This window comes from Enhydra lutris, unplaced genomic scaffold (genome assembly GCF_002288905.1).
Source record: "Enhydra lutris kenyoni isolate GAN:26980312 unplaced genomic scaffold, ASM228890v2 scaffoldscaffold34, whole genome shotgun sequence".
In the NCBI taxonomy this organism is placed as follows: domain Eukaryota; kingdom Metazoa; phylum Chordata; class Mammalia; order Carnivora; family Mustelidae; genus Enhydra; species Enhydra lutris.
Genome location: NW_019154118.1, coordinates 5,328,975 through 5,341,477, shown reverse-complemented (window position 1 = coordinate 5,341,477; position 12,503 = coordinate 5,328,975). Strand labels below are relative to the sequence as shown.

General features: G+C 42.0%; 1 protein-coding gene across 5 annotated transcripts in view; it reads right to left on the bottom strand.

Annotated features, from left to right (window-relative positions):
- LOC111153754 (PR/SET domain 10) overlaps nt 1–3,068 on the bottom strand; it is a 62,506-nt gene extending 59,438 nt beyond the window's left edge. For 4 of the 5 annotated variants that reach the window (XM_022512969.1, XM_022512971.1, XM_022512968.1 and 1 more), the window contains exons 1-2: nt 2,942–3,046; nt 482–646 (exon numbers count right to left, since the gene is read on the bottom strand). In XM_022512969.1, coding sequence (XP_022368677.1) covers nt 482–646; nt 2,942–3,010 — 234 coding nt within the window. In that variant the 5' untranslated portion in view covers nt 3,011–3,046. Of the gene's footprint in view, nt 1–481; nt 647–2,941 lie in introns of all 5 variants that reach the window. The other variant, XM_022512970.1, reaches the window with a different exon arrangement.
- Between the last annotated feature and the right edge of the window lie 9,435 nt (nt 3,069–12,503).

Sequence of the window (12,503 nt, the reverse complement as noted above, 5' to 3'; positions counted from 1 at the left end):
AAAATAAAAGAAAGCAGTTCTAACTGCACAGCTTTTACCTTTGCTTCTATTATAGTCCTACAAATCAGTCAATTATTAATAAGGAACAGTTAATAAGCCAATAGGACTTTTTGCTTACACCTTTCACTGAAATAATCTGTATGTTTTTATTGATCCATCTGTGATTAAGCTATACAGAACTAAATGTCATTTTTGACTTGGTTCTTGATACTTCAGAAAAGTAACAAGTTGGTAAGCTAGTCCACGGTTGTTGGGACAAGAACTCAGAGGAGGCTAGCGCTCTAACCTCCTACTATATTTAATTTAAATAAAGCATATCTTCCTCTGCCAAGTTAGTTATAAGCTCCTGAAAAGCACAGATTGTATCTGAATCACATCTTGCATCACCAGCACCTAGCCCAGGGAGGACAGAAAATAAACATAAGTCAGTGGGGAGTTAACCAATTAACAAACAAACTAGAAACAGTAACCCTTCACATGCCTGTGCGGCTTCCACAGGATGGATGTACACCAGTGTGTGCTCAGGCCCGTCCACTGAAGTGTAGGAGGCACCATCTGCCGTGTACACCACCTGCTGGGGCGGACGAACCTGGTCATCGGTGTAGACAATCTGAGCCACGGTTCCAGCGTCAGGAACAAAGTGCACCTGGGGCAGAAAGCAGCAAGTATATAGAGAGTGTCCTTGTAGAACAAAACCAATCTCACAAAGATACCCGGCTGACCAAGCACAGTCCACAATTGTATCTCGAAAATATTCCCAATGAAAGGAGAATGAGAACTGATACACCCTAGTCATCTACACTGTTAGCGACTTGGGGACAGGATCCAAGGAAGGAATCCTTGTCACTGATTTGCTAGTTAATATCAGGCAACTGATATAAATTCTTCTTGGCCCCAAATGTCCAATGCAAACATCTCTTTTGGGGAATCATGAGGGGGCAGTCTCCTGATTCTGGAAATGTGACTGAAGATTCCTGGTTGACCACATTACCAAAATACGAAATACAAATTATTCTGCAATGTAAAACAACATCAACTCAAAAGCCAACTGCCCTCAACACAAGATTAATATTCTGCTTTATAATTAATAGTGTCTTTCTTCAGACATATTAAAACAAGGTCACTTTCTTTCCTATGTGTTTTTTTCACACTCCAAGGCTATACTGGAGGCATGGCAGTAAGCGTATGCTGAGTCAATGAATGTTACAGAACTCTTCCTTGCCAGCAAGATAAAGACACAGAAAATTCTAGTCTAGTACTTTTAAAGGGTTTTGGAAAACTATTTCAGTTGTCACCAGGGTAAATAATTTTCTACCTACCAAGAACGAAAGCAGAAACTGAATTCTATAAAATGCTTTCTGGATAGTCAGCTTAGGAGGTTTGACTTCTTGAAGGCTAGAGCTTGACACATAGCCTGATACCTGATATTGAAGGTATGGAAGCAGATGGCCAAAGCACACATTTGGGAGAGAAATAATTTATGTGCTGATATCAACATTAGTTGGAATCTTTACTCTTACGCTATCCTGGCTTTGGACCTAACTTTTTTTATTTCAGTTTTTTCCAACGGGGAGCAGTAGGTTCCAAAGATGATATGAGGAAATTTAATCCCCAGAAAGAACCCTGGAGACCAAATACAATCAAACAGAAATAAAACAAACTTCCACTTTTAAACTAAGTATATTGTCCAACTTCTACACAAATTTGATTTGTCCATGAAGATACAGTTTGTATATTGCAAGAATTGGACTTCTAACAATTAGCACAGCTTGAAGTGCTGCAAGATAACTTTTTGGCTTTAGATTTGTGCATTAACATTGAAACTTGGTCTCCATCGCACAGTATCTTGCTAAATCAGAGTTCCTGGCTAGGAAAAGAAACAACTGGGAAGAGGGAGAGCAGTGAGGGCTGTTGAGTTCTGCTGTTTACTATCCGATTACCTACAAAATGGTGACTCTGTTTTTTGAATGGACTACATTTTTGCTCATAAAATACACCAAAATACGTAGCTACATGAAAGTTGTCTTCAACATGGTTTCTAGAAGAATCAGAACAGCATTCTCAGTATCCTGCTGGAAGCATCATTTGAACATTTTTTTTTAAGTATTCATACTCAGACTTTAAGTCATCCCAGAAAACTAATTTTATTTATTGCAATATTTGCCATATTACTTAAATAAATGTGTATATTTAAGTGCTTAGTGTTAACATCCTGATTTTGATAATAATACTAAGGTTATGTAAGTTAATGAAAAACTAACTTAAAATTGCATATTTATTACAATGCTTAAAAATTAAGTTTTATACTTTGGCCACACAGGATTCCATATGACTGTGGACTTCTCCCAGAATTCAAATCCACATCAAAAAAGCAGACATTTGCCTTTGCTAAGAATAGTCAAAATAACGCGCTGCTGGTTATGATCACAGTCCAAAAGGCCGTGTTCATCCATCACAGCAGCGTTTGGATACATGACTGGCCTTCCATGTGGCTGACTCGATGGGACAGCTTGCCATTAGACCTTTACATTCTGAATTTGAAAGAAAAGAAAAGCCACGCGGTAGACATACTTTGTACTTCATTACACACGAAGAATCAAAACCTTATACTTGGTAACATGAAAGGAACACTCCAGTTGGAGGCTTTCAGCGCTAAGAATATAAAATAAAACCGGGCAGTGAAACAAACATGACAGTAAGTTGCAGAAGTGGCAGAGAAGCCTGTGGGTGGTCCCCGAGCCCTTGTAAATCATAGTGACCCATCCTGGTGGAGCACTCCCCGAAGTGCCGACACCCTCCGTATTCCGCCTGTGCTGGTCCTGCACGTCCCCTCCCTCCCAGCTACTCTCACTACAGGGAAGCCGGTATTTCTTTAGCTGTCAGCAAACCGACCCAACTGAGATACGGCTACCAGCCCCACGCTGGAAAGACCGCTCTTCACCTGTGCGGCATTCTCTTCGTGCTCTGCAGATGTGGGCCACACGTGTGAGCTCTCCTCTTTGGAATCCATCCTTCCCCCTGCTGGACAGCTCCACGTCCGTCCGGGGCACCTAGAGCAGCACCGGGCAGAGGACAGTCATCTGTCGACCGCGGGCGGGTTCATGAAGGACAGAAAGACCTCTCTGCAACGTGCCTGAAGAAAAAGAGAAAGTGAACCAAGTTCTTTAACAGATGAATACATTTTAATAAATGACAGTTTCAACCACAAAGGGAAAAAAATAACACATCTGGACAAAAAGGTGAAAATGGAGAAATTATTTGTAATGATAATACAATGTATTGCATGCTTACTATGTTCTAGACACTCATCAGGTAGGTGTAACCCTCACTAAAAATACTAAAGGTCTGGGGATCCCGGCTGGGTCAGTCCATAGAGCACGTGACTATTGATCTCAGGGTCATGAGTTCAAGCCTCATGCTGGAAGTAAAGTTTACTTAAAAAGTAAATGAATGGGGGCGCCTGGGTGGCTCAGTGGGTTAAGCCTCTGCCTTCAGCTCGGGTCATGGTCTCAGGGTCCTGGGATCGAGCCCCACATCGGGCTCTCTGCTCAGCAGGGAGCCTGCTTCCCTTCCTCTCTCTCTCTGCCTGCCTCTCTGCCTGCTTGTGATCTCTGTCTGTCAAATAAATAAATAAAATCTTTAAAAAAAAAGTAAATGAATGAATAAATACTGAAGGTCAACAACATAGACTAAAATAGAAAAAAAAATGCTACAGGTATATCTCTGAGTTCTGCTGATGAGAAGAACAAGGTTTCTAGACAGTAAACGCAGGTAAGTGATGGGTTCATACCCAAGCCTGACTGTGGCACAGCCCAGCTCAGCTGTCCCCTGCACACTTGCTTAGACACTGACTTCCTACACCACCTACGTGAAATGAACAGCAGAATAATAAAAGTCACAAAAACAGGAAAACGGCAGGCAGAAAAGACTGAATTTTTTGGGCCATAATCTGGTGAATATAAATGTAGATTCTGTTTCCCATTTGGTTAATGCAGGATCAATTAATGAACAAATCACAAACTTTAATAAACATCAACCTACACTAAATCTACATCTTGAAATCTTTTCCAAAATAGGTGGGATTTTTCCATTTATTTTTTTTAATTTTTCCAAAATAGTATTTTAAGGAAATCAATCTTCCCTTCTGATGATGATAAATCATGGACATGTTAAGACTCATGTGAGATTTTGCTGTTTAATGGAGCAGCCACGCCTGATACACCTCCTCCCGCCATCCCATTAAAGCTGCGACATAAAAGGGAAAGGTAAAACCGCTCAGAACACCACTACACCAAAGGTAAGGAAGACCACTGGCCCAGATCCAGTCAGAATTTTTCCCATTATTAATGGAAATAAGCCAAGAAGCATATTCCTTGACTGCACATACTCCAATGTCTGAACCAGAATAAGACTCAAAGAAGAAAGAAGAGGGGCGCCTGGGTGGCTCAGTGGGTTAAGCCTCTGCCTTCAGCTCAGGTCATGATCCCAGGGTCCTGGGATGGAGCCCCGCATCAGGCTCTCTGCTCAGCAGGGAGGCTGCTTCCCCCTCTCTCTCTGCCTACCTCTCTGCCTGCTTGTGATCTCTCTCTCTCTCTCTCTGTCAAATAAATAAATAAAATCTTTTAAAAAAGAAGAAGAAGAAGAAGAAAGAAAGAAAGGACTGGAGGGGCTCCTGAGTAGGGTAGGCAGTTAAGTAACCGACTCTTGGTTCTGGCTCAGGTCGTGATCTCAGGGCTATGGGATGGAGTCCTGCATTGGGCTCAGTGCTGTGGAGTCTGCTGCGGATTCTCTCTCCCTGCCCCCTCTGCCCCTCCTCTTGCTCTAAAATAAATAAAATCTTTCATAAAATAAGAAAGAAAGGAAAGACTGTAATAAAAGAAAAGACTACAATATCCAATGTCTGGCCCTTACTCTGGAAAACAGGAACTGCCACATCATGCTGCCTGGGAGACTCTCCTGAGCAGCTGAGGAGCCTGTCCCTGCTTCACCTCAGCATTGTCATCCCAAAATCACCCCCGCATACACTCACCCTGCATACATACACCTGACTCTTCTCCTCTCTGTCAGAGGATGCTGGAAACAACGCCCACGTCTACCAACAGGTGAATGCATAAACAAAGAGTTATGGGGGATCTTTCTGGATAAGTGGTAGTGTTTTATACCTTGTATCCAGACTGGGGTTGTATTTACATGGGGAATACATGTATCAAAAGTCATCAAGCTATTCAATTAAAATCTGTGTAAATTAGGGGCACCTGGGGGCTCAGTGTGTTGAGCAGCAGGCTCTTGATTTCGGCTTGAGTTGTGATCTCAAAGTCCTGGGATGCAGCCCCCTGTCAGGAACCCGTGCTCAGTGCAGAGTGCCTGAGTGCTTGAGATTCTCTCTCCCTCTCCCTCTGTCCCTCTCCTCACTTGCATGTCACATGCATGTGTGCTCTCTAAAATAAATAAAGCTTTTTGGGGTGCCTGGGTGGCTCAGTCCTTGGACGTCTGCCTTCGGCTTGGGTCATGATCCCAAAGTCCTGGGATCGGGCCCCGCATCCAGCTCTCTGCTCAGCGGGAAGCCTGCTTCTCCCTCTCCCACTCCCTCACCTGCATTCCCTCTCTCACTGTGTCTCTCTCTGCCAAATAATAATAAATAAAATCTTTTAAAAAATAAAATAAAATAAAGCTTTTTAAAATTAATTATGTGTCAATTACATCCTAATGAAGTTAGTTATTTTTAAAAAAGGATACCTTCCTGACATAAGAGTATTACTCAAGCACGTATAAAAAGATATTCAGGGCAAGCTGCATAGTATGTGAATTATACGTGAACAAAGCTATTATATTTTTTTTAGAGGAACAAATATATTAAGAAATCTAGGAATAAATGTCATTAAAAATATTAAGATACTCATGAAGAAAACTACTAAATTGTACAACAGGACATAAAAGGTTCAATATTATGAAATCACAAGATGTTCCATATAGGAAGTGGTTTTGTTTTTTTTTTTAATTTTGAAATAGTTTGAGAGAATAGCTACAAAATGGTAGAAATAATACCTGTATTTCTTCAGATTTACCAAATGTTAGCATTCTACGTGTTTATTATTGTCTTCTCCCTCTTTCTCCCTCTTGCTATTTGAGAGTAAGTTGCAAACACGTGCCCCTTTATTACTAAATTCCTAAGTACCTATTTCCTAAAAACAGTACTTTTTCTCAAATTACTAGGAACAAAACCAGAAAGTTACAATGAAATGGTACTATTACCTAATTTACAGACCTTATTCATGTTTTGCCAACTATCTAATTAATATCCTTCATAGAGAAAGAAACAACTTTTTTTTTTAAGGTTTTATTTATTTATTTGACATAGAGAGACACAGCGAGAGAGGGAACACAAGCAGGGGGAGTGGCAGAGGGAGAAGCAGGATTCCCCCAATCAAGGAGCCCAATACAGGGCTTGATCCCATGACCTGAGCCGAAGGCAGACGCTTAACAGCTGAGCCACCCAGGCACCCCTCCACTTTTTTTTCTGGCCCTGGATCCATTCTGGCATTTCATGCAGTGCATCCAGTTGTCGTATCCCTCCATCCCCTCTGCTCTGGAACAGTCTCCTAGTCTTAGTCATCCATGACCTTGACATTTTTAAAATACACAGGCCATTTATTTTTCAGACTGTTCCTCAATTTGAATTTGTCCAATATTTCTTCATGGTTAGATTCAGGATGTGTTTTTTTAGCAGGAATACCACAAAAGAGATGTTGTATCTTTCCTATATAGGAATTTGAGATTGTTTTTTTCAACTTGGTTCATTGATTGCATAAATCCTCAAGTGCATAAATACGGCATACTATGCCAGGCACTGGGATGGGACAAGCACCAAGGCAGGCTTATCCCACACGCTTATGAAACATACACAGCTCTGAGTGTCATTCTGTATTTGTTTTCATTTCTAGGAAGGTGCTTATTATTTCAAATTCAAATTCAAAAGGCATAAAAAGATATGGACAATCTCCGTACCTGGAATCCCTTATCCACCCTTCAGAAGCTACCTATATTATCAATTTCTTGTCTACACTTCCAGAGATATGCTACACATATACATGCAAAAATACAGGGCCATGTGGCTGGCTCAATTGGTAGAGCACATGATTCTTGATCCCTGGGTCATGAGTTCAAACCCCAGCCTGGGTGCAGAACTTGCATGCATATATACATACATAATACATACATACATACATACATAAATACTCTGTCTCTCCCACCACAAATGGCAGCATACTATTGATTCTATACAAATAAACATCTCGGGGCACCTGGGTGGCTCAGTGGGTTAAGCCTCTGCCTTCAGCTCGGGTCCTGATCTCATGGTCCTGGGATTAAGCCCCGCATCGGGCTCCTTGCTCAGTGGGGAGCCTGCTTCTCTCTCTACCTCTGCCTGCCTCTCTGCCTGCTTGTGCTCTCTCTCTCTCTGTGTCAAATAAATAAATAAATAAATAAATAAAATCTTTAAAAAAAAAAAAAAACAAAGTAACATCTCTGCTGAGCCATGTTTATTCTACAAAACACCATACCTTCTACATTGATCCCTATCCATATTTCATTTCCTCCCACTGCATCATTTCACTGTGTATCCATACACACTAATTTATTTAATCGCCTGTGGATAAACATTTAGGTTATTTCTAGTCTTTTCCTATTACAAGCAACACTGTGATGAATAACTTGGAGGCCGTTTTACATTTGTTAGTATCTTGAATTCTTTTGAAGTCTCTAAGGGAAGATGTTGAATCACTTATAGCCACCGTCTAACTGGTAGGTCATTATTATTTCTCAAACTCCAACAGTGGCACCCACCTCCCTGTGCCTAGTGCATGAGGGCATAGGAGACACACAGGGAGAAATGCTCTGACCTGTGAAAACACAGCAGTCAGTCCAAAGCACAGTGGTTAAGAGCCTGGGCTCTGGGGGTGCCTGGGCAGCTCAGTCTTTGTTAAGTGTCTGTCTTTGGCTCAGGTCATGATCTCCAGGTCCTGGGATGAAGCCCTGCCTTGGGCTCCCAGCTCAGCGGGGCCTCTGCTTCTCCCTCACCCTCTGTCTCGCCCCCTGCTTGTGCTCTCTCTGTCCCCCTCTCTCTCAAGTGAATAAATAAAACCTAAAAAAAAAAGAAAAAAAAAGAGTTTGGGCTCCGGACCTGGATTTGGATAGCAATTCTGAAACATAACTGGCCTCGCACAAAACACAGATGTTCTCTAAATTCCTGTTCCTTCTCTAGAAAATGGGGATTATAAGCTTATTGAGAGACTGACATGAAATAATGCATGTGAGGTGCTTAGTACAATGGCTGTTACGTAACAAACACTCATATATTAGCTTTTTTTAAAAAGGTATTCAATCACATTGCATTTTTGTGTCCAACTGGCTCTCCATCTCAACTGTAAGTTCCTACAGGCCAAAGAATGTGTGTGTTCACAAAAGTAACTCTAGATCTGGCACGTGGCAAGTACTCAATAACGTGTAGGGAGTGTTCAAAAAGCTATCACTGGGGTGCCCGGGTGGCTCAGTCAGTGAAGCGTCTCATGATCCCAGGGTTCTCAGGTCATGATCCCAGGGTTCTCAGATGAGTCCCGCATCAGGCTCCCTGATCCACGGGGAGTCTGCTCGTCCCTCTGCCCCTCCGCCCGCTCACTCTCTCAAACTCTCTCTCTCTCAAATAAATAAACAAAATCTTAAAAAAAAAAAAAAAAAGCTATCACAGTAGCCAGGGTAAAAGAGGACACCTAATGCCAACTGGATGCTCAGGGCTGGTCTCCGAGAAGAGGACACGTGAAGGAAGGTAGTAGGAGCGAGGAGGCAGAAACAGGAAGGAATGGGACATTTGCTCCAGAATGAAATACCCCGTTCCTAACCTTTCCCAAATAAGGACGTAGACACTACATCTGGCATAAAACACCAGTAAACCATAGAAGACAAGATTAAAGAGAAGAAAAAAGGAGATAACTACTTAGCAGATGTGGAACAAAACAATAGAACATTAATCTACACATAGGAAAGTTTGCAAGACACGTTTAGCAATCAGGATGTGAAATACCGCCTAGCCACAGCTCTAAAATTTTTAGAATACCATTAGCAAATAAAGAAACCCAAGATGGTGAAAACTCTTTAATTCAGATAGTGTCTGGAATCCAAAGCAGTGCTACCGATTATCCACTTGGTAGTTCTTGAAGATATAGTCATAAAACCTATTGAGTTTCTCTCCCTATGAAACTACTAAAACACCAGTGTGACATTCTGCAATTATTTATTATTTAATAAATTGCTCAAGAAAACTCAAGTCTAAGGGCCACCTGGCTGGTTTAGTCAGTAGAGAATGTGACTCTTGATCTTGGGGTTGTGGGTTCGAGCCCCACAATGGGTATAGAAGTCACTTAAAAATAAAATCCTTACTGGGGTGCCTGGATGGCGCAGTAGGGTAAGACTCTTGATTTCAGCTCAGGACGTGATCTCAGGATCATGATATGGAGCCCCACACGGGGAATCTGCACTCAGCAGGGAGTCTGCTCTCTCCCTCTCTCTCTACCCCCACCTCCACAACCAACTATGCCACCCAGGCACTCCTAAATAAGTCACTTTATATCCTCTAGCATCAGTATCCCTGTTGTAAAATAAGAGGGTAGAGTGGTGGGTGCCTGGGTGGCTCAGTCAGTTAAGCGTCCATCTCCTGGTTTCAGCTCAGGTCGTAATCTCAGGGTTGTGAGATCGAGCCCCATGTCCAGCTCCTTGCACAGTCTGCTTGGGATTCTCTCCCTTTCTCTCCCCTCTCTGTCCCTCTCTGTGCTCTCTCAAATAAATAAATTAAATAATAATTTTAAAAAAGAGTATAAAGTGGTTTCTAAAGTCTAGTTCTGCCTTAAGGTTAGAGAGGAAGCAGTAGAGAACAGAAGCAAATCTGCAGAATCTTCACTAAACACCCCGGCTCCCAGACGGGCTCCATCGCTCACTAGTGTATAACTTATTTTCTGAGTCCTCAATATCATCATAGAAAATGGAGACAGTAACTACCTCCCAGAGTTACTGTAGGGATTACCTAATATATGGAGAAATTCTAGGCACAAGATCTAGCACAAAGTAGTATTCAAATATGTCAACTTTTGTATTTTACAGATGAGCTATCAGCACGTCAGAATTTTCGAAACATTTCATATTGTTTAAAACCTAGCAACTAATCACATATAAATGCCCTGTACCCAAGCTTCCTTTATGGTAAGCCTTATCAGATTGGCTTCCTTTTTTGTTTATTTTTAACTGCACAATTCACAGAGTCCTGCTGATCTTGATTTACAGGAGATGAGGAAGAAGAAGCCAGAAACTACCCTAGTGCTGTCCAACAGACTAGTGCTGACACACTCTCTCAGCTACAGACACACGTCCTTCAACTCCTCACTGTTTTGCCTCTTCTAAGACCTGGCCTTCAACTCCTCACTGTTTTGCCTCTTCTAAAACCTGGAAGAACAGGTGAACCACAAACTGCAGCTTGTCTAGAAAATGGTCACCCATCCTCCCTGCTTTTACCCCTTGTCCAAAATGTTACAGACTTCATTTCCAGGAAAAGAAGGACATGACTGCATTTCTATCTTCTCTTTAAGGGCTTTATTCAACAAATATTTATTAAGTACTTAGTATATGCCAGGATGTTCTAGGTCCTAAAAAAATCAGTATTAAAAAAAAAAAAAATCCTTGCTTCCTTGAAGCTTCCAGTCTATTTTTTCTGGGATAATGTTGTATAGATGGCAGTATGACCTTTAGAATCAGACAAATCTGGATTCTACTCTCCCAAATCTACCATGTGCTTCATAGCTATGATGTTTAGTAAGAAACACACTAATCTCTAATCTCCTTTTCTGAAAATCCAAATTATCTGCCCAGCATGGATGTCGTTAGAATTAACAATCTGTATTTTGTCAGGCCTATAATGCATTTTTTTTCACATTTTAACATTTCTGAACTAGGAATCTATTCTATAACTGTGGTGTCCTGTGGTTGCTGTCCTCAAGGTGTCAGTCAGGACGTGGATGCCACTGCCTGTTGTGTGTGACCTTGCGCACAGCCATTTATTAGTTTTGTCCTTGCTTCACTGAGTCATGCAAATTGTCAACACTGGACACCCTGAGTCTAACTGCCATTTTAAACATCTTCCAGGAGATTACACTATAATTTGGCATTAGAAGTGAAAGGCATGCGAACAGCAGTTGAGCATAAATCTGATTAGGGAAGCAAATATCCATCACTGGGAAAATAACCTTAACAAGCAAAGGACCTGGGTATGGAAGACAGTGATACGGAGGAAGCTGCAGTATGTACTGTCATTAACGAGATACGGGGAAAGACTAGCCTGCCACAGGTCAAGTGAAAAAACACCAGGATCAAAACTCCCAGAATAGATAGTAGCTGCTTGGAGGAGATTCCTGGAGACAGCAGCACGACCTCTTTTAAGAGACACTGAAACACCAACACTCTTTTTTTTTTTTTTTTTTTTTTTTTTTTAAGATTCATTTATTTGAGACAGAGAGAGAGCACTAGGGAGGCGTAGGGAAGGGTAAAGGGAGAGGGAGGAGCAGACTTCCCACTGAGCAAGAAGCCCAGTGTGGGGCTTGATCCCAAGGCCCTGAGATTATGACCTGGGCCAAAGACGAACTGAAGCCACCCAGGTGCTCCAAGAAACACTGCATCACCAACACTCTTGGTGGCACAGAAATAAGTCAATGACTCTGAGTCAAAAGTGATCCTGAAGAGTCAGACTCTGAAAGTGATAAAATTTGGGGAATACCTTAATCGATTTATTTCACTTACATTTTCCCTTTTATGTGTGCATAGGGTGATGTGATAAAAATCTATGTCTAAATAAAGCCAAAAGAGCTCTTTCAAGAAGTATATAGTAAAAATTCTAAGTGGCAAAAGCACTTGTGTCAGAGTTTAACTGGCAAGGCCTTTTCTTCTGTAACAATACATAAAGCAATTATGTATCTTACCACTATCTCAGATTCAGTAAAACCTGGTAATACTTGGGATCACATAGCGTAATGACGAATATTCAAGAAATGGTAGCCATTTTTTTCAGGCTTTGTGAACATCAGATATGCAAAAAAGTGAGTAAAAACCCTGCTCCTGCAGAACTCGCAGTCTGGCTGGGGAGATGGACAGCCCACTTCCCAGGTCACTCCAAGTGACACCTTCATGAGAAGAGTGACAGACCTGGAAAGTAAGAGGAAGGAAGAAGGAAAGATAAATGCAGACTTTTCCCGCCAGTTCACCAATCCGGTTCGCTCTACACAGAACAATGGAGTGTCCCTTGCACCCAGACTCCCCAAATGCCTGCCCTCCTCCTGGTTCCTGCAGTTCCCAACACACCGCCCGCCCCTGAGCCAGAGCCCTCATCATCCACCAGCCTGGTTCCCACCACCCCTGGGCCTACAGTGCTGAAGGAAGCCACTCCTCTAAAACCACCCAGGATTTAACGT